At 37.0% G+C, this 27,393-nt stretch overlaps 1 protein-coding gene across 1 annotated transcript in view; it reads right to left on the bottom strand.

Moving 5' to 3' along the window:
• Window positions 1-27,393, bottom strand: part of CCDC7 (coiled-coil domain containing 7) — a 175,613-nt gene that overhangs the window by 137,231 nt on the left and 10,989 nt on the right. The window contains exon 3 of the mRNA XM_035029523.1: window positions 20,874-20,957. Coding sequence (XP_034885414.1) covers window positions 20,874-20,957 — 84 coding nt within the window. The remainder of the gene's footprint in view (window positions 1-20,873; window positions 20,958-27,393) is intronic.

Genomic DNA, 27,393 nt, shown 5'->3' with positions numbered 1-27,393 from the left:
ACATAATATCTTCTAGGTCCATGCATGTTGCCACAATGGCAAGATTTCATTCTTTTTCATAACTGAGTAATATTCCATTATACATATGTGTGTGTGTGTGTGTGAGACACACACACACACACACACACATCACCATTATCAATTCATCTATCAATGGACTCTTGGGCTGCTTCCATATCTTGGGTATTGTAAATAATGTTGCAATAAACTATTATTGTACCTCTAGTTTCATATCTTTTCAACTTAATATTTTCATTTTCTTTGGGTAAATATTTGGTAGTGGAATTATTAGATCATATGGTAGTTCTATTTTTAATTTTTTGAGGAACCTCCATACTATTTTCCACAGTAGCTGTTAAAGTATAATGAATCTGAACTAATTAAGAATAATTTAGTCATACTTCTTTAGTCATTTAAGTTGGGAGAGATTTTTGTATATTCTTGGTATTTAAGGACTGTTTAAAATGGGATTGTCATAAAATGAAATTTAATGTTTTAGAATAATGAGATTTTAGTAGATAAAAAGAAATAATATTTTTATTCCACTACAGTAATTGTTATTTTCATGTTACCACAAAACTATCTGGCAAAAAACTTTCTGCTGATTTCTAAAATATTAAAAACCTTTTTGAAATAAAATGAGATTATAGATAATAAACCAGTAGCGGAGATAAAATGATACACAAAAAAATTATTCAATCTAAATTAAGGCAGGGTGGGGCACCTGGGTGGCTCAGTCAGTTAAGTGTCCGACTCTTGATTTTGGCTCAGGTCATGATCTCAGGGTGTAAGATAGAGCCCTGAATCAGGCTCCACATTCAATGGGGAGTTTGCTTGAGATTTTCTCTCTTTCCCTCTCCCTCTGCCCTTCCCCCCCTCAAATAAATAAATAAATAAATATTTTAAAAAATTAAAAATAAAAAAATAAAGGCAGGGCATGACAGAGGATCAATACCAAAAAATAAAAAAAAGCAAAATGGCAGTCTTACACCCAAACATGTTATTAATACACTAAATGCATATGGTCAAAACAGTCCAATTAAAGGCAGATATCATCAGACTGAAAATTAAAAAAAAACAGTTTGTCTATAAGAAACACATTTTAAATAGAAAGATATAAATATGTTAAGTAGAAGAAATAGCATGACAGCACTAATTGTAAGAGTAACTGTATCAGTATCAGACAAAGCAGACTACAGAATGAGAAATATTATCATAGACATATGAAATACTATTTCATAATAACCAAATGGTCAATTCATCTAAAAAGCATAATTATTGGATTCAACTAATGATGTTTTGCTTAGGATTTTTACACCTGTTTACAAGTAAAATTGCACTCTAATTTATCTTTATCTAAATGTCTATATAAGCTTTAGGTACAAGAATATGTTAGCCTCTTATAACAAGTTGGGGAATTATCTGGGTTTGGGTTCCACCAAAAGCAGATATTGAGACAAGAATCATGTGAAGTAGTTTGTAAGGTAATCCCAAAAAATATGGGGAGAGAGTGGAGAAATCAAACAAAGAATGGTGTGTATAGACCATAAACATGAGTTTTTACTAGGAGCAACTGAGTCTCAATCTCATGAGGGACCATTTTAGAGCATGTGTGAATATACTTCATATATGTCCACAAAGGATACTTACTCATCAATTCTGGGAATATTAACTGCAGCAATTTCAGTCTGCCAGTCAAAAACACACGATGTACTTCAGTTAGAAGCTAGCATGAATTTCTGAACTTGGATGAGACAGTTGTTTGGGGTTCAGTGGAACTATTATTGTACCTCTAGTAAACAATTCCACCCCTGTAGGATCACAGCCTCCAATCCCGCAGTACCTAGACTTGCAGGGACTGGAAATAAATATTCCCAAAGTGGATCATTGGGAGTGATGAGAAGAGGAGCCAAATCTACTTTGATTCCTGGATCTGTGTAACTCTAGTAACTGGGAACATAGCACCACAGTTGGTTCAACACATATACCACATCTTGCTGGACAACACCTTACCCCCCTCGTGTTGTATTATTATTGAGATCAGCCTAAGAACTATTATATATTCCTGGTGAACCAAAGCTTTGATCATTGTATGAAGACTCATCTCTAATTTTATTTGCCTTAACTTCTAATTTGTCTAACAATAATAAACTATGCTAGCTTTAAGTTACCATATATTTGTTTATCATTTTACTTTCCTTTATTTTTTGTTTTTATTATATATTTTGTAGTCACTATGCAGTGCATTATACCCCAGAACTTCTTGTACCTTTTGATCATCATCATCTATTTCTCCCACCTCTCACCACCACCACCAAACACCACCACCCCGCTGCCACCTCTGGCTACCACCAATCTGTTCTATGTTTCTGTGAATTAAGTTTTTTTAGATTCCACATATAAGTCAGATCATACATCGTTTTTCCTTGTCTGACTTATTTCACTTAGCATAATGCGCTCAAGGTCCATCCATATTGCTGCATTTGGCAGGATTCCCTTCTTTATGGAAGAATAATATTCCATTATATATAGAGATATCACATTTTCTTTATCCATTCATTGATTGAGGGACACTTAAGTTGCTTCCATGCCTTGGGCTTTTTTTAAAAAAAGATATTATTTATTTATTTGAGAGAGAGTAAAAGAGAGGGAGCACAAGCAGGGAGGAGGGGTAAAGGGACAGGGAGAAGCAGACTACCTGCTGGGCAGGGAGCCCGACACAGGACTCAATCCCAGGACTCCGGGATCATGACCCAAGCCAAAGGCAGACGCTTAACTGACTGAGCCACCCAGGTGCCCCTTTGTCTTTTACCACATTGTGAATAATGCTGCAATAACCATGGGGGTGCATATCTCTTCAAGACAATGATTTCATTTCCTTCTGATATACACCCAGAAGCGAAATTTCTGGATCATACTGTAGTTACATTTTTAGATTTTTGAGAAATTCCACATTTTTTTCCCCATAGTGGAAATTTACATTACCACCAGTAGTACACAAGGGTTGCCATTTCTCCACATTCTTGCAAGCATGTGTTCTCTTGTCTTTTTGATGATAGTCATTCTAACAAGTATGAGGTGATATCTCATTGTGGTTTTGATTTGCCTTTCCCTAATGATTGGTGACACTGAACACTTTCCATGTACATGTTGGCCATTTGAATGTCTTCTTTGGAAAAAAATGTCCTCTGCCCATTTTTTACTTGGATTGTTTGGGTCTCCCCCCAGGGAATCATGTAAGTTCTGTATATATTTTGGATAGTAACCCCTTATCAGACATAAGCTTTACAGACATTTTCACCCATTCTGTAGGTTGTCTTTTCATTTTGTTGATGGCTTCCTTTACTGTGTAGAAGCTTTTTAGTTTGATGTAGTCTCATTTATTTATTTTTGTTTTGTTGCCATTGCTTTTGATATCACATGCAAAAGAATCATTGCCAAGACTGACCTCAAGAAGCTTACCCCCAAGTTTTCATCTAGTAGTTTTATGGTTTCAGGTCTATATTCAAGTCTTTAACCCATATTGAGTTGATTTTTATGCATAAGGTAAGATAGGGGTCCAGTTTTCCCAAAACCATTTATTGAAGAGACCATCCTTTCTCCACTATATATATATATATATCATTGGAATCTTAATGCAGGCTGCACTGAATTTACAGATCACTTTAGATAGCATTGATATTTTAATATTATTCTTCTGATCCATGAACACTAAGTATATTTCCATTTATTTGTATCTTCTTCAATTTCTTTCATCAATGTCTTATAGTTCTTAGTGTACAGATATTTCACATCCTTCACATCCTTAAATTTTTCCCTAGGTATTCTATTCTTTAATTTTTTACTTTCAACCTTTCTGTATTTTTATGCTTTAATATGTCTCTAGTAAACATATAGTTTAAATTTATTTTTCATCAATTTTTCTCTCTTAATTGGTACATTTAATTGGTATATTTACTGATATATTTAGATTTATTTCTACTCTCTTACTTGTGGATCAACTTCCTTATTTTTTTCCTCTACTTTTTTAGAATCTTTTGGATTTTTTTTTTGTCATTCAATTTTCCTCTACTAGAGTAAAAATTCTACATACTACTTATATTATAAAAAAAGAAATTTTTAACAGGAATACCTAACTTATTAAAGTCTTTACTATTCTCCCAAACAATACAAGGACCTTAGATTATACTATAATTGCAGTTAATTCCAAATCTAAGTTCTTTCCTAATGTACATAATTACCATGCATTTTGTTCTATTTCATTTTCTTATCCATAAGATTTAAATTATTAATATATATTTATATTACATACATATATATACACTCATTCAGTGTTTACTACATTTATCATGTTGGTTGCTCTTTCTACTTGTTTCTCAGACCTTCCCTCTGGGTCATTTTCTCTCTCCAAAAAATATCTTTTAGTGTTACTTTCTGTTTGTTATTGAAGTATAATTGACACACAATGTTACATTAGTTTCAGGTGTACAATATAGTGATCTGACAACTTTATACATTACAAACCACAAGTGTAGCTACCATCTGTCACCATACAACGCTATTACAATACCATTGACTATATTCCCTATGCTGTAACTTTCATCCCTCTGACTTATTCATTACATTTAAAGCCTGAACCTCCCACTCCTCTTTATTCCTTTTTGCCCACACCCATCCTCTCCAACAACCAAACTCTCCAGTTTATTCTCCATATTTATGGCTCTGTTACTAATTTTTTGTTTGTTCATTTGTTTTGTTTTGTTTTGTTTTTTTGTTTGTTCATTTCTCTAGATTCCACATATAAGTGAAATCATATATTTGACTTTCTCTAACTTATTTCCCTTAGCATAAAACGCTCTAAGTCTATCCATGTTGTCACAAATGACAAGATCTCCTTCTTTTTATAGCTGAATAATATTTCATTGTGTGTGTGTATATATATCACATCTTCTTTATCTATTCATCTAGTGATGTACACTTGGATTGCTTTCATATCTTAGCTATTATAAATAATGCTGCGATGAACAAGGGGGTATATATATCTTTTCAAGTTAAAGTTTTTGTTTTCAAACTTAAACAGGTGAAACTAGCAAAGGAAAAAGAAAAAAGAACTAATCCAAGTAACTCATCAATATAGAATTTAACATATACCTTATACTCAGTCTTGGACAAGAATGCTGCTAAGGGTGAGGGGGGCAGGTAGTTCAAAAGAAATCACAAAATCTTTTTAGTAGGTTTGTTTTTGTAGTGATACAGGAGAAGAAATTCTTAAATAATCTTGGAAGTATTATAAGATTGAACAAAAGAGTAAATGTACTGATGTTAAGAGTTAGAATTCTAACTGTGGAAAGAAGGACATATACATATGAAATGAAGGAAGGTAAGAATAAGCCCTGAGTTCAGAGACTGGTATTACAGGTGTCTGTGACAACTCCAGATTTCTTTCTTTTTTTTTTTTTTTTTTAAGATTTTATTTAGTTGAGAGAGAGAGACAACAAGAGAGGGAACACAAGTAGGGGAAGTGGGAGAGGGAGAAGCAGGCTTCCCACTGAGCATGGAGCCTGATGCGGGGCTTGATCCCAGGACCCTGGAATCATGACCTGAGCTGAAGGCAGCTGCTTAACTGACTGAGCCACCCAGGCACCCCGAGAACTCCAGATTTCTAAGTATGTCCATTCATGTATATATGCACTTTATTTGTAAATAGGAATATAAGTATATGAACTGTGTATATGTATATGTGTGCATACCTACATACATTTCCTAGTTCTGTCTGCTGAAATGGCATAAAAGCATTTGTCCCAGGATCACTGGACACAATTAACTATCACATATTGGTTTCTAATGCTCTTCCACATTAAAGAAACAGGATTTTATCAGCAAGACGGTGAATATGAAGCCTGAAACCCTCCTTCCCCTGGAAAAATAGGGATTTAACATCAAACAAACCAAATGCCTCTGAGAAATCCCAAAACCAGTTAAAAGTTTCCTGTATCTTAGGCAAAGACAACCAACCACATCAAAGTCCACTAAAAAAGATTTGATACTCTCAACATTAACTTGCCAGATCCTCTCCTTATTCTCACATGGCAGCACAATTGGGAAGAAATCCTCAACTCTTGTTTTCCCCTTGGGGATGGAATCCAATATTCTGACATTTGGGGCAAGGGGTTATCCAAGCAGCCAGTTTCCCTCTTGCCTCTATCCAAGTACTGACAACAATAGGATGCCAGATTGAGAATCTCTGAGAACTAAGACTAGAATACACGATGCACTAGGGTTTGCAGTACCAAAAACAGACACAGGGTGGAGCGCCCATACTGAAATTTATAGCACCAGGGAGGCACTAGGGGGTAGTACCTGAGTAGAAACCTACAAGCCTCTTCTAATAGATTACATGCACAAGCCCAGAGAAACACTTACTCAAAAAAGACTGAAGAGGTCTCCAGAATCCAGGCAGACTGAATGGAGAAAGTCCTCCCTATAGGAAATCAGACCACAAAATCTAGAAGAGTTCGTTGATGCTTCAGATGCCAGATCTGAACAACAAAAAGTAACAAGACACACAAGGGAAAGGGAAACCATGGCACATTTAAAATTAAATCTCCAGAAACTAAAGAAGCAGAAATATACAAATTGCCAAAGAATTCAAAATTGTCATCATAAGGATATTTAATGAGCTAAAAGAGAGCACAAAAAGACAATAAAGGAAATCAATACATGAGCATGAGAATATTGAGAAAAAAAAACTATGAAGAAAAACCACACAGAAATTCTGGAACTATAGAATATGATAATTGAATTGGAAAAAAATCCATTACAGGAACTCAACAACAGACTTAACCAGGTAGAAGAAAGAATCAGCAAACTAGAAGACAAGACTTCCAAAATAATCAAGGGAGAAAAGGGGAGGGGAAGAGAGAGAGAGAAAGAGAGACTAAACAATACTGTAAAATAGACATAACAAACATACAGAATACCCCACCCAACAACAGCAAAACACATGTTCTTCTCAAGCATACATAGAACATTCTCCAAGATAGACTACCTGTTAGGACACAAAATAAGTTTTAACAAATTTAAGATCAAAATCACACAAAGCATTTTTTCAAACACAATGGTGTAAAACTAGAAATCAATATCAGAAAGAAAACAAAAAAAAATCCACAAATATGTAAAAATTAACACACTCTTCAACAATCCATAGATCAAAGAAAAAATCATAATGGAATTTAGAAAATATCTGAAGGTAAATGAAAACAAAAACCAAAATACTATGGGATTCAGCAAAATCAGTACAAAAAGTTTATGGTGGTAAATGTTTACATTTAAAAATCACAAAAGAACAATCTAACCTTTCACCTAAAGGAACAACAAAAAATTTTTAACCCAGGTTTTGCAGAAGAAAGGAGATAATAAATATTAGAGCAGAGATAAATGAAATAGAGAACAGAAAAAAATCAATTATACCAAGAGTAGTTTTTGAAAAGATTAACAAAAGTGAACAGGACTTGGCTATATTAAGTATGAAAAAAAGAATATTCAAATAGCTAAAATTAGATATGAGAGAAGAGATATTATAATGATGTCCACTCCACTCAAAGACAAAAGATCATAAAAGACTATTGGATAACATAGAAGAAATGGATAAATTCCTAGAAACATACAATCGATCAAGGCCAATCCACGAAAAAATAAAATATAGAAAAATCTGAACAGACCTGTAACTAGTGAGATTAAAGCAGTAATCAAAAACCTCCCCAAAGTGAAAAGCCCAGAACCAGATGGCTTCACTAGAGAATTCTATCACTTAAAAAAGAATTAACACCAACCTTTCTCAAACTCTTCCAAAGAATCAGAAAGGAGGAAATTCCCAAACCAACTCCATAAGGCCAGCATTAGTGTGATATCAAAACTACACGAAAACACAAGAAAACTACAGACAATATCCCTGATTAATAATGATAGAAAAAAAGGATGCAAAAATCCTACAAAATACTAGCACAAAGAATTTAAAAGCACATTAAGGACACCTGGGTGGCTCAGTTGGTTAAGTGTTCAGCTCAGGTCTTGGTCTTATGATCATGAGTTCAAGCCCAGTGCTGGACTCTATGCTGGGTGTGAAGTGTACTTAAAAAAAAAAAAAAAAAAAAAAAAGTACACATTAAAAGGGTCACACAGTAAAACCAAAAAGGATTTATGTCTGGAACACAAGCCTGGCTCACTGTTTGCAATAACATGAAACAATGTAATACGCTACATAAACAAAATGAAGGACAAGAACCACATGATCATCTCAATAGATGCAGGAAAAGCTTTTGATAAAAATGCAACACTCCTTCATGATTAAAAAAAAAAAACTCAATAAACTAAGAATAGAGGAAAACTAACTCAACATAAAAATCCATATATAAACAGGCCATAGCAAAGAGCATATTCACTGGGAAAAGACTAGTAGGTTCTTCTCTAGGATCAAGAATAAGGCAAATCTGCCCATCTCACCAGCACTATTCAGCATAGTACTGGGAGTTCCAGAGAAATTAAAAAAGAACAAAAATAATAAAAAGCATACAAATTGGAAAAGAAAAAGTAAAATTATCCCTATCTGCAACTGACATGATCTATATGTAGGAAACCCTAAAGATTACACATACACACACATACACACACACACGCACACAGACACACACACCACTCACACAATGTTAGAACTAATAAATTCAGCAAAGTTGCAGGACACAAAATCAACACTCAAAAAAAATCAGTTATATTTCTATATATTAACAATGTCCAATCCAAAAAGAAAATTAAGAAAACAATCTCTTTTACTATAGCATCAAAAATCTAAAAATATTTAGGAATAAACCTAACCAAGGAGGTTAAAGATATATACACAGAAAACTAGAAAACACTGCTAAAAGAAATCAAAGATACAAATAAATGGAAAGACATCCGACGCTCATGGATCTGAAGACTTAATATTGTTAAAATATTTATACTATCCAAAGTGATCTACAGATTCAGTGTAATCCCTATAGAAATCCCAATGGAATATTTTGTAGAAATAGAAAAAAAATACTAAAATACACATGGCATCTCAAGATACCCTGAATACCCAAAACAATCTGAAAAAAGAAAAACAAAGTTGGAGGCTTCAAACATCCTGATTTCAAAATACACTACAAAGCAACTGTAATTAAGAAAGTGCCTTATTGGCATAAAGATATATACATACCTACACATAAAACTGATAAAGTTTTATTATACCACAGTTCAATTATATCTCGATTTTCAAAAATTAAAAAAATAACCTGACACAAACGTAACATTGTGTCAACTACACTTCAATAAAAAATAAAATAAAAAATTTAAAATATAAAGAGACCAACAGAACAAAGCTGAGAGACCAGAAATAAACCTTTGCATATATAGCAAAATAATTCTTGGCAAGAGTACCAAGACAACACAATGAGGAAAGAACAATCTCTTCAACAAATACCACTGGGGAAACTGGATATCCACATGCAAACAAATAAAACAAAATTGGACCCTTACACCACTTACACCATGTACAAAATTAACTCAGAATAAATCCATGACCTACATATAAGATCTAAACCTATTATACTTCTAGAAGAAAACAGAATAAAAACTTCAGGACACTGGATTTGGCAATGGTTTCTTGGACATGACATCAAAAGCAAAGGCTTATTAACAAAAGCAAAAATAAATGAGACTATATCAAACTAAAAAGTTACTGCATAGTCAAAGAAAAAGGACATGAAAAGGGCAAACTATAGAAAGAGAGAAAATATTTGCAAAGCATATATTTGATAAGGGGTTAATATCCAAAATATATAAGGAACTAATACAACTCGATGGTAAAAAAAAAAAAAAAAAAAGAAAAATGGGCAAAAGACATTTTTTTCAAAGGAAGACATACAAATGGCCAACAGGTACATGAAAAGGTGCTCAACATCACTAATCATCAGGGAAATGTAAATCAAAATCACAGTGAAATACTACCTTACACGTGTTAGAATGGCTATTACCAAAAAGATAAGAAAAAACAATTGTTGACAAAGATTTGGAGAAAAGGGAATCCTGTGTACCATTGGTGGGAAGGGAAATTGGTCCAGCAGCTATGGAAAACAGTATGAAGACTCTTCAAAAATTTAAAAACAGAACTACCATATAATCTAGTGATCCCACTTCCAGATATATATCCAAAGGAAACAAATTAGTATCTCAAAGAAATACCTGCGCTCCTATATTCACTGCAGCATTATTCACAATAACCAAGATATGGAAACAACCTAAGTGCCCATGGATGGATGACTGGATAAAGAAATCGTAATACACACACACACTGTGATATTATTCAGCCATAATAAAATAAGGAAGTCCTGCCGTTTGTGACAACATGGGTGAATCTGGAAGACCTTATGCTAAGTGAAATAAGCTGACACGAAAAGACAAATATTGCATGATCTCACTTACATGTGGATAAGAAGAAAGAAAGGAAGAAAGGAAGAAAGAAAGAAAGACCACCAAACTCATAGTAACACAGAGTAGAATGGTAGTTACCAGGGGCTGGGGGTCATAAAGAGTTATTGTTTAATGCATATAGTTTCAGTTTTGCAAGATGAAAAGAGTTCTGAGATGGACAGAGGTGATCATTGCACAATATTAATGTATTTAATACCACTGAACTGTACACATAAAAATGGTTAATATAGTTAAGTTGTACAGTATGTGTATTTTGCCACAATAAAAAATTAGAAAAGATATATATCAATGTACATATAAATGAATGTGCATATACAGACATACACAGCATGTGTGTGCATATATATGTGTGTGTATAAATGTGTATATGTATATATATGTGTTTGTGTGTATATACACATTCACAGCATGCTAGAAAACATTTTCTAAAATGTTAATGGTGCATTTATACTAGATTGAGACTACAGGTAACTTGTTTTCCTATATACTTTCCTCAATTTCAAATGTTCAACAATAATATGTTTACAATAAATGGCTCCTGGGTGGCTTAATCAGTTAAGAATCCAACTCTCGGTTTCAGCTCGGGACATGATCTCAGGGTTTTGAGATCCAGCCCCCAATTCAGACTCTGTGCTTAGTGGTGAGTCTGCTTAAGATTCTCTCTCCCCTTCCCTCTGTCCCTCCTCTCGCTCATGCATTCTCTCTCTCAGAATAAATAAATCTTTAAAAAATAATAATATGTTTACAATCAGGTAAGAAACAATAAACACTATTTTCCAAAAGTCAAAAAATAAAAGTTGATCCCATTTACAATTACACCCACAACCATAAAATACCTAGGAATAAATCTAACTGAAGAGGAAAAGGATCTGTACTCAGAAAACTATAGAATACTCATGAAAGAAATTGAGGAAGACACAAAGAAATGGAAAAAGGTTCCATGCTCATGGATAGAAGAACAAATATTGTGAAAATGTCTATGCTACCTAGATCAATCTACACATTTAATGCAATCCCTATCAAAATACCATCCACTTTTTTGGAAGAAATGGATCAAATAATCCTAAAATTTGTATGGAATCAGAAAAGACCCTGAATGGCCAGAGGAATGTTGAAAAAGAAAAGCAAAGCTGGCGGCATCACAATTCTGGACTTCCAGCTCTATTACAAAGCTGTCGTCATCAAGACAGTATGGTACTGGCACAAAAACAGACACATAGATCAATGGAACAGAATAGAGAGCCCAGAAATAGACCCTCAACTCTATGGTCAACTAATCTTTGACAAAGCAGGAAATGGAGAAAAGACAGTCTCTGCAACAAATGGCATTGGGAAAATTGCACAGCCACATGCAGAAGAATGAAACTGGACCATTTCCTTACACCACACACAAAAATAGATACAAAATGGATGAAAGGCCTAAATGTGAGACAGGCACCCATCAAAATCCTTGAGGAGAGAATGGTGGGAGAAAAAAGATGGTGGAGGATTAGGGAAAGCTATTCCAACTGGTCACCGGAATTGAGCTGGATATCTACCAGACCACTCTGAACACCCATGAAATCAGGCTGAGATGTAAGAAGATACATCTGGATCTCTACAAACAGAATATTGCAAGCAGTTGGTTTCCAGGTATGAAGCAGGGAGCCGTGATTCGCCAGGCACATATCCGAAGTTAAACAGAAGGGGGAGGGAACCATGGGGATCCTGCACCACCAGTGAGCCATAGCCTCCTGCGCTGGGGACAGGGCACAGATTTGCAGACTGGTAGTGATGGGGAAAGGACTTTAGGGCAGCCCCCCTGGACTGAAACCTGGAGGAGTGGGGCCCGCGTGTGAACTGGGGGGTGGCTGGTGGTTTTAGAAGCACAAAGGACAGAGATGTGTCCAAACCTGGAGGCAAGGACTGGGAGAGCAGCTGAGGGGCTCACAACCCAGGATGCTGCACTTTATACCAGCACAGACAGAAACAGAGATAGTGTGGCCTGGAGAGCTCATTGAAGAACAGACTGCGATCTCTCTGCTCTGAGGCAGTGGGTTTGAAACAATCTCTTCTGCTCTGACTGTTAGAAGAGGTGCAGAAAGCCACCAGGGAAAACTGCAAGAGAACAAAAGCCCCCAAAAAACAGTTTTCACTGAGTCCCTCCCCCACTCCCCCCACAGAAGGTAGGGCAACTCTGCCCAAACAGGGTTGCCTGGGTAACAGCAAGGCAGGCCCCTCCCCCAGAAGACAGGCTGGGAGAACAAGAGGACAGCAACCCTAAGGTCCCTTGCTTGGGTTGTGATCAATAATTTGGACTCTGTACATTCCCTCAACCACCCCTCAACAGAATGACTAGGAGGAGAAAGCCCCAAAATAGGAAAGACTCAGAGACTGTGACTTCTGCCATAGATTAACAAATGGATACAGACATAACCAAGATGTCGGAGATGGAATTCAGGGTAGCAATTGTGAAGACAATAGCTAGAATGGAGAAATCAATTAATGGCAACATAGAGTCTCTAAGGGCAGAGATGAAAGCTGAATTGGCAGAATTTAAAAATGCTATCAATGAGATCCAATCTAATCTAGATAATCTAACAGCTAGGGTAACTGAGGCAGAAGAACAAATTAGTGATCTAGAAGACCAATTTATAGACAAGAAGGAAGAAGAGGAGGCCAGGGAAAAACAACTCAAAATCCATGAAAATAGAATCAGAGAAATAAGTGCCACCATGAAACATTCCAATGTCAGAATTATTGGGATCCCTGAGGGGGTGGAGAGAGAGAGAGGACTAGAAGATATATTTGAGCAAATTCTAGTTGAGAACTTCCCTTATCTGGAGAATGAAACAAACATGCGTGTTCTAGAGGCAGAGAGGACCCCTCCCAAGATCAAGGAAAACAGACCAACACCCCGGTATGTAATAGTAAAACTGACAAATCTTACAACCAAGGAAACCATCTTAAGGGCAGTTAGGGGGAAGAGATTCCTTACATACAGAGGGAGGAACATCAGAACAATGTCAGACCTATCCACAGAGACCTGGCAAGCCAGAAAGGCCTGGCAAGACATATTAAAGGCACTAAATGAGAAGAACATGCAGCCAAGAATACTTTATCCAGCAAGACTGTCATTTAGAATGGATGGAGAGATGCAGAGCTTCCAAGACAGGCAGAAACTGAAATATGTGACCACTAAGCCGGCCCTGCAAGAAATATTAAGGGGGGTTCTATAAAAGGAGAAAGACCCCAAGAGTGATCTACAACAGAAATTTACAGAGACAATCTATAGAAACAAGGACTTCACAGGCAACATGATGACAATAAATTCATATCTTTCAATAATCACTTTCAATGTGAACAGCCTAAATGCTCCCATGAAACGGCACAGGGTTCCAGACTGGATAAAAAGACAGGACCCATCCATATGCAGTCTACAAGAGACTCATTTTGAACCTAAAGACACATCCAGACTGAAAGTGAAGGGATGGAGATCCATCTTCCATGCCAACGGACCTCAAAAGAAAGCTGGGGTAGCAATTCTTACATCAGGCAAATTAGCTTTTAAGCTAAAGACTGTAGTTAGAGACACAGAAGGACACTATATCACTCTTAAGGGATCTATCCAACAAGATCTAACAATTGTAAATATCTATGCCCCCAAGATGGGACAGCCAACTACATAAGCCAACAGTTAACCAAAATAAAGAGTCATATTGGTAACAATATGCTAATTGTAGGAGATCACAATACTCCACCCTCAGCAATAGACAGATCATCTAAGCAGAATATCAACAAAGAAACAAGAGCTTTGAATGACACACTGGACCAGATGGAACTCATAGATATATACAGAACATTCCACCCTAAAACAAAAGAATACTCATTCTTCTTCAGCGCGCATGGAACTTTCTCCAGAATAGACCACATACTGGGTCACAAATCAGCTCTCAACCAATACCAAAAGACTGAGATTATTCCCTGCATCTTTTCAGACCATAATGCTTTAAAACTGGAACTCAATCACAAGAAAAAAATTGGCAGAGATTCAAACACTTGGAAGCTAAAGACCACTCTGCTCAAGAATGTTTGGGTCAACCAAGAAATCAAAGAAGAACTTAAACGGTTCATGGAAACCAATGAGAACGAAAACACATTGGTCCAAAATCTATGGGATACTGCAAAGGCGGTCCTAAGGAAAATACATAGCCATCCAAACCTTACTCAAAAAAACAGAAAAATCTCAAATTCGCCAACTAATTGTACATCTTAAAGAACTAGAGAAAAAGCAACAAACAATGACTAAGCCACGTATTAGAAGAGAAATAATTAAGATTAGAGCAGAGATAAATTAAACAGAAATCAGAAACACAGTAGATCAGAGCAATGAAATTAGAAGCTGGTTCTTTGATAGAATTAATAGGATCAATAAACCACTGGCCAGACTTATCCAAAAGAAAAGAGAAAGGACCCGAATCACTAAGATTATGAATGAAAGGAGAGAGATCACGACTAACACCAAGGAAATAGAAACAATTATTAGATATTATTATCAACAACCACATGCCAATAAATTGAACAACCTGGAAGAAATGGAGGCCTTCCTGGAAACCTATAAACTCCCAAGACTGAAACAGGAAGAAAATGACAACCTGAAGAGGCCAATAACCAGTAAGGAGATTAAAGCAGTGATCAAAAACCTCCCCAAAAAACAAGAGTGCAGAGCCTAATGGATTCCCTGGGGAATTCTACCAAACATTCAAAGAAGAAATAATACCTATTCTCCTGAAGCTGTTTCAAAAAACAGAAACAAAAGGAAAGCTTCCAGACTCATTCCATGAGGCCAACATTACCTTAATCCCCAAACCAGGCAAAGACCCATCAAAAAGACCAATATCCCTGATGAATATGGATTCCAAAATTCTCAGCAAAATCCTAGCTAATAGTATCCAACAATACATTAAAAGGATCATCCACCACGACCAAGTGGGATTTATCCCCGGGATGCAAGGGGTAATTCAACATTTGCAAGTCCATCAATGTGACAGAACACATTAAGAAGAGGAGAAAAGAACCATATGTTCCTCTCAATTGATGAAGAAAAAGCATTTGACAAAATACAGCATCCTTTCCTGATTAAGACTCTTCAGAGTATAGGGATAGAGGAAACATTCCTCAAGTTCATAAAATCCATCTATGAAAAACCCACAGCAAATATCATCCTCACTGGGGAAAAGGTGAGAGCCTTTCTCTTAAGATCAGGAACATGACGAGGATGCCCACTCTCACCACTATTATTCAACATAATACCAGAAGTCTTAGCAACAGCAATCAGACAACAAAAAGCAATAAAACATATTCAAATTGGCAAAGAAGAAGTCAAGCTCTCTCTCTTCGCAGATGACATGATACTTTATGTGGAAAACCCAAGAGACTCCATCCCCAAATCACTAGAACTCATACAGCAAGTTGGTAATGTGGCAGGATACAAAATCAATGCACAGAAATCAGTTGCTTTCTTATACACTAACAGTGCAACTGTAGAAAAGGAAATTAAAGAATTCATTCCATTTACAATAGAACCAAAAACCATATGATACCTCGGAGTAAACCTAACCAAAGAGGTAAAGGATCTATACTCTAGAAACTACAGAACACTCATGAAAAAATCTGAAGACACAAAAAGATGGAAAAACATTCCATGCTCATGGATCAAAAGAATAAACATTGTTAAAATGTCTATGCTACCCAGAGCAATCCATACCTTCAATGCCATCCCGATCAAAATTCCAATGACATTTTTCAAAGTGCTGGAACAAACAATCCTAAAATTTGTATGGAATCAGAAAAGACCCCGAATCACCAAGGATATGTTGAAAAAGAAAAACAAAGTTGGGGGCATCACGTTGCCCGATTTCAAGCTATATTACAAAGCAGTGATCACCAAGACAGCATGGTACTGGAACAAAAACAGACAAATAGACCAATGGAACAGAATAGAGAGCCCAGATATGGACCCTCAACTCTATGGTCAAATACTCTTTGACAAAGCAGGAAAAAACATGCAATGGAAAAAAGACAGTCTCTTCAATAAATGGTGCCGGGAAAATTGGACAGCTATATACAGAAGAATGAAACTTAACTGTTCTCTAACACCCTACACAAAGATAAACTCAAAATGGATGAAAGACCTCAATGTGAGACAGGAATCCATTGACATTGACCACAGCAACTTTCAAGATACATCTCCAAAGGCTAGTGAAACAAAAGCAAAAATGAACTTTTGGGACTTCATCAAGATAAAAAGCTTCTGCACATCCAAGGAAACAGTCAGCAAAACAAAGAGGCAACCCACAGAATGGGAGAAAATATTTGCAAATGACACTACAGACAAAGGGCTGATTTCCAAGATCTATAAAGGACTTCTCAAACTCAACACCCAAAAAACAAATAATCAAGTCCAAAAATGGGCAGAAGACATGAACAGACACTTCTTGAAAGAAGACATACAAATGACTAACAGACACATGAAAAAATGTTCATCAGCATTAGCCATCAGGGAAATTCAAGTCAAAACCACATTGAGAGACTACCTTTCACCAGTTAGAATGGCAAAAACTGACCAGGCAAGAAACAACAAATTTTGGAGAGGTTGTGGAGAAAGGGGAACCCTCTCACACTGTTGGTGGGAATGCAAGTTGGTACAGCCACTTTGGATAACAGTGTGGAGGTTCCTCAAAAAATTAAAAATGGAACTACCCTATGACCCAGCAATTGCACTCCTGGGTATTTACCCCAAAGACACAAATGTAGCGAAAAGAAGGGCCATACACACCCCAATGTTCATAGTAGCAATGTCCACAATAGCCAAACTATGGAAAGAGCTGAGATGCCCTTCAACAGATGAATGGATAAAGAAGATGTGGTCCATACATACAAAGGAATATTACTCAGACATCAGAAAGGATGAATACCCAACTTTTACATCAACATGGATGGGACTGGAGGAGATTATGCTAAGTGAAATAAGTCAAGCAGAAAAAGTAAATTATCATAGGGTTTCACTTATTTGTGGAACATAAGGAATAACATGGAGGACATTAGGAGAAGGAAGGGGAAAATGAAGGGAGGGAAATTGGAGGGAGGGACGAACCATGAGAGACTATGGACTCTGAGAAACAAACTGAGGGTTTTAGAGGGGAGGGGGTTGGGGGGATGGGTTAACCTGGTGATGGGTATTAAGGAAGGCACGTACTGTATGGAGCACTGGGTATTATATGAAAACAATGAATCGTGGATCAGTACATCAAAAACTAATGATGTATTGCATGGTGACTAACATAATAAAATTAAATTAAAATAAAAAAATAAAATCCTTGAGGAGAACACAGGCAACAACCTCTTTGACCTCAGCCACAGCAACTTCTTCCTAGAAACATCGCCAAAGGCAAGTGAAACAAGGGCAAAAATGAACTATTGGGACTTATCAAGATAAAAAGCTTTTGCACAGCAAAAGAAACAGTCAACAAAACCAAAAGACAACTGACAGAATGGGAGAAGATATTTGCAAATGACATATCAGATAAAGGGCTAGTATCCAAAATCTATAAAGAACTCATCAAACTCAACACCCAAAAGACAAAGAATCCAATCAAGAAATGGGCAGAAGACATGAGCAGACATTTTTCCAAAGAAGACATCCAAATGGCCAACAGACCCATGAAAAAGTGCTCAACATCGCTCGGCATCAGGGAAATCCAAATCAAAACCTCAATGAGATACCACCTCACACCAGTCAGAATGGCTAAAATTAACAAGTCTGGAAACGGCAGATGTTGGCGAGGATGCAGAGAAAGGGGCACCCTCCTACACTGTTGGTGGGAATGCAAGCTTGTGCAGCCACTCTGGAAAACAGTATGGAAGTTCCTCAAAAAGTTGAAAAGAGATCTACCCTACAAACCAGCAATTGCACTACTGGGTATTTACCCCAAAGATACAAATGTAGTGATCCAAAGGGCCACATGCACCCTAATGTTTATAGGAGCAATGTCCACAATAGCCAAACTAGGGAAAGAGCCTAGGTGTCCATCAACAGATGAATGGATAAAGAAGATGTGGTGTATATATATACAATGGAATATTATGCAGCCATCAAAAAAATGAAATCTTGCCATTTGCAATGACGTGGATGGAACTAGAGGGTATTATGCTAAGTGAAATAAGTCAAACAGAGAAAGACAAGTATCATATGGTCTCACTGATATGAGGAATTAGAGAAACAAGACAGAGGATCATAGGGGAAGGGAGGGAAAAATGAAACAAGACAAAACCAGTGAGAGAGACAAACCATAAGAGACTCTTAATCTCAGGAAATAAACTGAGGTTTGCTGTAGTGGAGGGGGGTGGGAGGGATGGGGTGGCTGGGTGATGGACATTGGGGAGGGTATGTACTATGGTGAGCGCTGTGAATTGTGTAAGACTGATGAATCACAAACCTGTACCCCTGAAACAAATAATCCATTATATGTTAATTAAAAAAAATTTTTAAATAGTATTATATACATATTATAGGCAAAAAATATTTTCCAAAATAATTAATTATACTAAAATGTAGATGGGGATGCATATGGATTCTGAAATAAAATTAACTTTGTCTTGTTAGTCTTTTCAAAAGGTAATATTTGGGACAGTAAAAGGCAGTAAGACCAATAGATTATAGTTCCAAATGGAATCAAAGGACTTTTGGAGCCAGAATATTAGACAGTAGTACTTTTACCCTCACTCAATAGTACATACCAAATAGTCTGTTCAGTATTATTTCATTTTTTCTAAATCTTTATAACTTTGGAAAATCAGGAAGGGAAACAAAAATATGTTAACAGTAGTTGGTTATCTTGGGGAAATAGGATTATGGTAATTTTTGTTTTCTTCTTTATGCATATCTTTTTTGAAATTATCATTAATTATGACATATTACTTTTGTAATATAAATTACCTTATTTGGATGGAACTGGAGGGTATTATGCTAAGCAAAATAAGTGAGAAAAAGACAAATACCGCATGATTTCACTCATATGCAGAATTTAAGAAACAAAACAGAAGAACATAGGGGAAGGGAAGGAAAAATAAAATAAGATAAAAACAGAGAGGGAGGTAAACCTTAAGAGACTCTTACCCGGGAGCCTGGGTGGCTCAGTTGGTTAAGCGACTGCCTTCGGCTCAGGTCATGATCCTGGAGTCCCTGGATCGAGTCCCACATCAGGCTCCCTGCTCGGCAGGGAGTCTGCTTCTCCCTTTGACCCTCCTCCCTCTCATGCTCTCTGTCTCTCATTCTCTCTGTCTCAAATAAATAAATAAAATCTTAAAAAAAAAAAAGAGAGACTCTTAACTATAGGAAACAAACTGAAGGTTGCTGGAGGGGTGGTGGGGGTCGTCGGATAACTGGGGGATGGGCATTAAGGAGGGCACTTGAAGTAATGAACACTGGGTGTTATATGCAACTGATGAATCACTAACTTCTACCCCTGAAACTAATAATACACTATATGTTAACTAAATTGGATTTAAATAAAAAAATTTTTAAAACACTAAAATATAAATACTATTAATACTATGTTTTCGGGGCCCCTGGGTGGCTCAGTCGTTAAGCGGCTGCCTTCAGCTCAGGTCCTGGGATCGAGCCCTGCATCAGGCTCCCTGCTCCATCGGGAGCCTGCTTCTCCCTCTCCCACCGTCCCCCCAACTTGTGTTCCCACTCTCGCTGTCTCTCTCTCTCTGTCAAATAAATAAATAAAGTCTTTTAAAAAAATACTATGTTTTCATTTGTAAATATGAAAATACTAATGACCCAATCAATGCTGTACTTAAAGGAAAAATCACAGATCTAAATGCCTACATTAAGAATAAAAAAGTAGGGGCGCCTGGGTGGCTCAGTCGTTAAGCGTCTGCCTTCGGCTCAGGTCATAATCCCAGGGTCCTGGGATCGAGCCCCGCATTGGGCTCTCTGCTCAGTGGGGAGCCTGCTTCTCCCTCTCCCACTCTGCCTACTTGTGTTCCCTCTCTCACTGTCTCTCTCTGTCAAATAAATAAAAATAAAATCTTAAAAAAAAAAAAGAAAAAAGTAAATAAAACTTTCTAATGCCTTTTAAAACTCTTTAAGGCATTCTATTTAGACTAATACTGCTGAATGGATTATCACATTCAAGTTCAAACAACCAGTATAGCTTTAAATATTGTATTACTAAAATTGTTATTAATAACAATTAATGATTTTAATAAATTAATATACAATTTATTAATACAAAATTTATTAACATTACTAATAATTTAAATCATTAAAATAGTAAATATTTTATACTTGACAGTTTACACAGAATGCATACGTTACGTTCTTCCTTAGCTGCTTCTTCTAACTGAGCAGCAAATTGTGAACAACATCTCAAGAATGAATTCAGATCATCCCCAACCTTTTGAAAAGAATAACAAAAAAAAGTTACTTTCATTTCAGAATCCATATGCATCTCCATCTACATTTTAGTATATTTAATTATTTTGGAAAATATTTTTTTGCCTATAATTTATGTCCCTTCAAACCTATAAGACAAGAAATCATGCTCCAAATGCTATACTAGCAAATTCCTCCAGAAAGTGAAAGAGAGTACATTCTGGGGACTGGCCCATTAATGACATATATCCTGCTATGCCTCTTTTATTCTCCCCTGCACCGTTGCAGAAAAGCAAGCATCCCGGATTTAAACTCCTGAAAGTTATGAATACCCAAAAAAAGGTAGCCACTCTGTACACAGAAATATATAGAAATATCTCTTTGTGTTAGAAAATGAATGCTCATTATGACTTCTCAATATAAGTATACTTGCCAAGAGCTGTAGTCTTTTACTCTCACTCAATGGGCAAATGAATACTTTGAGGAAAAAATAGTGGCAGATGAAAATATCATAATGACTGAATCTTTTCTAGTAGAATAGTGATTTGTAAATCAGAGACAACCTATGATACACAAATCTCAGATGCTTATATAGAGTTAGGATTCTCACAGAATGTTCTCCATGAGGAATATGTTCATTTAACATCACATTTTAAAACATACTCACAGGCTGATACATTTTTTTTTGTCATGAAAAAGACTTATACCCATATAGGAGAGGGGGGAAAACTGAATTAATCGTTCAGGAAAGTGGGAAAATGAATGAACTCGGTTTATTAATTATAAATATAAAATGAGACTATAAGCATACTTGGGGATTTTTTCTTCTACTCACATTCAGATGCCACAAATATAGAGAAGATGGTGACTGATTTGATCAGGGTTGCAGTTTAACAAAATAAAATCAATATAGCATGGCAGGGCAAGAAAGTACATATGCTTGGGAGCAATAATAATAATGGACCATGGAATTTAAGCTAGGTAAGTTAAGACCACAAGGAGGATTTGGGACAGTAAAAGGCAGTAAGACCAATGGATTATAGTTCCGAATGTAATCAAAGGACTTTTGGAGCCAGAATATTAGACAGACTAAGTGGGAAAGATAAGAGGTAGTGACCACAGATTAAGATGATTGAAACAAATTATGGAAAAGTTAGTTATTGGTTATGACAAAGACTAGAGGATATCATCTTGTCAGTTGCTGAGATAGGATAGAAGACAAGATCATTGGAGGAAAGGAATTCAACGAACTGAGATGTTGGATTATTTGCAAAGATCATCTACATGTATATCAAAATCATCAAAAATTATGACAACAGTGTTGTGAGACAAGTATATAATAGTCTTAAAATAGTATCACTTATACTATTATAATGGTATTTTAATGGTCATTATAATGGAGACTATTAGTTGCCTACTAACAGGACCTCAATTTTATTGGGGATGCCAACATGCATAGCTAGTAATAATAATAATAAGGGGCACCTGGGTGGCTCAGTCAGTTAAGTGTCTGCCTTCAGCACAGATCATGATCCCAGGGTCCTGGCATCAAGTCCTGTGTTGGGCTCCATGCTCAGTGGGGAGCCTGCTTCTCTCTCTCCCTCTGCCCTCCCCATGCCACTCGTGTTCTCTCTCTCTCTCTCTCAAATAAATAAAATCTTTTAAAAATGACAATAATAATAAAATTTCCAGCCTCCTTTACCAATAAGGTTAGCCTCGTGTCCCAATCAGACCAATGAGACAAAAAGAGATTGTGGGGCAGCACTTCTAAAAAGATCTTTAAAAAGGAAGCAGAAATGCCACTTATGATTATGATGTGAAAATGTATGAGAGGTATTCACTTTGGTGTTAACATCCAGAAAGGACAGGGCACCTGGGTGGCTCAGTCGGTTAAACGTCTGCCTTCGGCTCAGGTCATGGTCCCGGAGTACCGGGATCGAGCCCCACATTGGGCTCCCTGCTCAGCGGGGGGGGTCTGCTTCTCCCTCTCCCTCTGCTCCTCCCCCTACTCATGCTCTCTCTCGATCTCTCTCTCAAATAAAAAAAAATATTTTTTTAAAAGAAAATTAAACATCCAGAAAGGAAAAATATATAAAATTATATAATTATCACCCCTTTCCTTGAGGATACTGAAGGAGAGGATAGGATAAAAATCTGATGAACTGACCTCCACAGAAGAACACTTCATAGATAAGCAAAGAACCAAAGACATATCCATACCTAAAGGGAGCATGGTGGAGAAAGAGAGCTTGGTCTAGTGTGTGCAAAGTGTGTCAAGTCAACCAAGTCAAAAAGCAGGCCTACCATTGACAAACAGAATTCAGAGGATGAAGAAAAACCAGCTGAGCCCTTGACAGACATTTAGGCTAGGAGATAGACTGGAATGAGAAAAGCTCCCAAGGCAAATCACTCAACTCAACCATTCTTCTTCTACCAAACCCCTCCCCATTTGAATTTTGCCAATATGGTAGCAGAAAAGGAGGCCTACATTCCTTAGGAATGGTCAGAATTAAAAAGTCTGACAATACCAATTTTGGTAAGGATGTACAGCCACCAGAACTCTCCCAGAGAGCTGGTAGGAACATAAATCGTTTTGCCATGTTGGGAAGTCGTTTGGCAATTGCTCATAAAATTAAACATATACTTATAAATCACCAGTCCTATTCCAAAGCAATTATCCAAGATGAATAAACACATATGTCCCCCCAAAGACTTGCACACAAATGTTCACAGAAACTTCATTCATATGGAGGGGCACTTGCACCCCAGTGTTCATAACAGCAATGTCCACAATAGCCAAATTGGGGAAGGAGCCAAGATGTCCTTCGACAGATGAATGGATAAAGAAGATGTGATATATATCACATCTATCCATATATATATATATATATATACATATCACATATATCCATATATATATATACACATACACATGGATATATATGGATATATGGATATATATATACACACAATGGAATATTATTCAGCCATCAGAAAGGATGAATACTTACCATTTACATTGACCTGGATGGAACCGGAGGGTATTATGCAAAGTGGAAATAAGTCAATCAGAGAAAGACAATTATCATATGGTTTCACTCATATGTGGAATATAAGAAACAGTGCAGAGGACCACAAGTTAAGGGAGGGAAAACTGAATGGGAAGAAATCAGAGAAGGAGAAAAACCATGAGAAATTCTTAACTACGGGAAACAAACTGAGGGCTCCTGAAGGGGGGTGGATGGGGGAATGGGGGAACTGGGTGTTGGGCATTAAGGAGGGCATGTGATGTGATGAGCACTGGGTGTTATACACAACTGATGAATTGTTGAACACCACATCTGAAACTAATGATGTACTATGTGTTGGCTAATTGAAGTTAAATTGAAAAAAATAATGAAACTTCATTCATAACAGCCCAAATAGCTACTGGATCCAACAACCTAAATGTTTATTAACTGATGAATGGATAAACAAACTGTGGTATAGCCATACAATGGAATATTCTTCACAATAAAAGAAACAAACTACAACAACATGGATGAATCTCAAAAACATGATGATGAAATAGGGAAGACTAGATATATAAGGCTACATATTATATGATTTTATTTATAGGACATTCTAGAAAAGGCAAAAGTATAGTGATGGATCAATCAGTAGTTGTCTGGAGCCAGGATAGGAGAGAATTGACTGTAAATGGAGTACAAGGAGGCTTTGGGGGATAATGAAAATGTTTTAAGGTTTGATTGGCATTTACACAACTATAAAAAACAGGAACTAAGAAACAGAGGAATCTCATCCTGCATGTTCTTGTGGTAATTGTATTTTGAAGCTCTGCCAGGATTGAACCAAGATGTGAACCAAAACTTTAAAATCAGAGTTCAAACTCTTGCCAGCTAAAATACTGGCAATATCAAAGAAATCAGCCCCTCAGGGGAAGCAGCAATAGGAGAGATTATGGGTTAGACAAATCAGGCAACAATTCAACTTAATTAAAATATGGACCAGTTCCTGCTCAAATCAGTTCTTGTAGGAAAGAATTATTAGCTGTTCATCCTAAATGCCAGAAAGGAAACAGTAACCATTCTCTAGAAAATAAACAGTGTACCACAGTTTCCAATGTTTTTCTAAATCTAATGCTTGGGATCCAATAAAAAAAATTACAAAACATATGAAGAACCAGGAAAATACAATCCATAATCAAAAGAAAAAAATAATAGAAGTAAACACACTGTTGACCCAGATATTGGAAATTAGCAGGCAAAAACTTTTAAAACTCTGTGCCTGATAAAAGAATTTGCAGGAGGGCACTTGGGTGGCTCAGTTGGTTAAGCGACTGCCTTCGGCTCAGGTCATGATCCCGGAGTCCTGGGATCGAGCCCCACATCGGGCTCCCCCTTCTCTGTGGGGAGCCTGCTTCTCTCTCTGCCTCTGCCTGCCACTCCCCCTGCTTGTGCTCATTCTCTCTCTCTCTGTCAAATAAATAAATAAAATCTTTAAAAAAAAAAAAAAAAAAGAATTTGCAGGAAAAGATAGATAGACTAGGTGAATGATGGATAGTAGCAGGAGAAATATAAAACCCCCTAAAAAGTAACCAAAAGATAATACTAAATATGAAAATTATGATATTTAAAATAAAAATTTCGTTGGCTAGAATTTAACAGCAGATCAGACACCACAGAAAGGATTGGTGAATTTGAAGATAGGATAACATATATTGCCCAAACTGAAGCACAGAAAGAGAAAACATTGAAGTAAATGAAGAGAGTGTGAGTGACTTCTTACACAGTATCAAAGCAGTCTAATATAGGTATAATTAGAATCTCATAAAAAAGGAGCAGAGAAGCAGTAAAGATCTAAAGAAATAATAAATGAAAATTTCCAAATTTGTTGGAAAACATCAACTCACAGATTCAGCTTGATGGACTCTGAACAGAATAAATATACAGAAAGCCTCAGCTAGGTATACCTTCTATCAAACTGCTAAAGCCCAAAGATAAAATCTTTAAAGCAGACAGAAAAAAATAGGGAAACAATAATAATATAACACAATAGCACAAAAAACATAAGTGAGGTCAATGTTATTATACTGTTATAATGTTCTCACATGAGAAATGAAGTGTATAATATTAATTCAAGGTAGACTGTGGTAAGTTTAAATACATGATGAATCTCTAGAGCAAGCACAAAAAAAAAAAATTGCCTAAAACTAAGAAAATAAAATGAAATGCTAAAAAATACATAATTAACTCAAAACAGAAAAGAGTAAAGAAGCAAAGAAGATATGGGACAAAAAGCAAATAGCAAGAAAGTAGACTTAATTCACATTATTTCATGAATGTGTCATTATAATAAATTAATTACATGGCAATACATTTAATTGTATCAATTAAATGTAAATGAACTAAACCTATTAAAAGACAGACATTGTCAGACTGGATAAAAAAACAGATGCATCTATATGCTGTTTCAAAGAGGTATGGTAAATAAACATAGTTTGAAAATAAAGTTTGAAAGAAGATATAATACACAATAGAGGGAGGAGCAAGATGGCAGAGGAGTAGGAGACCTAAATTTCATCTGGTCCCAGGAATTCAGCTGGATAGGGATCAAACCATTCTGAACACCTACGAACTCAACAGGAGATCGAAGAAAGGAATAGCAACAACTCTGTGTACAGAAAAGTGACCACTTTCTGGAAGGTAGGACGTGCAGAGAAGGGAATCCGAGGCGATATTCGAGAAGATAGAAGGGGGGTGAGAGGGCCTCCGTTGGACGCTACTGGCAAGTGATAGAGCAGCGGAGCACAAAATCGGAACTTTTAAAAGTCTGCTCCGCTGAGGGACGTCACTCTGGTGGCTAAGCGGGGGGTGGAACCCTCACTGGGACAGTGTGGTCTCAGGACCCTTGGGGTCACAGGAAGACCGGGGGTGCCTGAGTGCAGCAGAGCTCCCAGGTATCGGAGCGGGGAAGCCGGCTGCAGAGGCGGAGCCCAGGCGTGGGCTCTCAGCTCGGGGTTGCCATTAACTGTGATCCGCGGCACAGTCGGGCCACTGCTCTTCCAGCAGGGACCCAACAAGCAGCAGATCTGGGGAGACTCCCCTTCCTCCTCCGGGAGGAGCGGCATGGGAGCACACTGCAGGGATCTGCTGGGTTTGGAGACTCCACACCGTGTTGGGTGCCAGATATAGAAACGCTCAGTCACAGGCCAGGTGAGCACAGAGTGCAGCTGGAGACTGGGGAGACAGGAGTGACTGACTGCTTTTCTCTGGGGGCTCACTGAGGAGTGGGGCCGCGAGTTCTCGGCTCCTCTGGGGTGGAGATTGGGAGGCCGCCAGTTCACTCTTGTCCTCCAAAGCTGTACGGAAAGCTCGCAGGGAACAAAAGCTCCAAGAGCAAACCCGAGCAGGTTACTTAGCCCAGACCAGCAAGGCGGGGGGGGGGGGGGGGGGGGG

This window comes from Mirounga leonina, unplaced genomic scaffold (genome assembly GCF_011800145.1).
Source record: "Mirounga leonina isolate KUSES-001 unplaced genomic scaffold, KU_Mleo_1.0 Mir_260, whole genome shotgun sequence".
Taxonomy (NCBI): domain Eukaryota; kingdom Metazoa; phylum Chordata; class Mammalia; order Carnivora; family Phocidae; genus Mirounga; species Mirounga leonina.
Note: the sequence above shows the minus strand (reverse complement) of the source record. Positions and strands in the feature narration are given on the sequence as shown.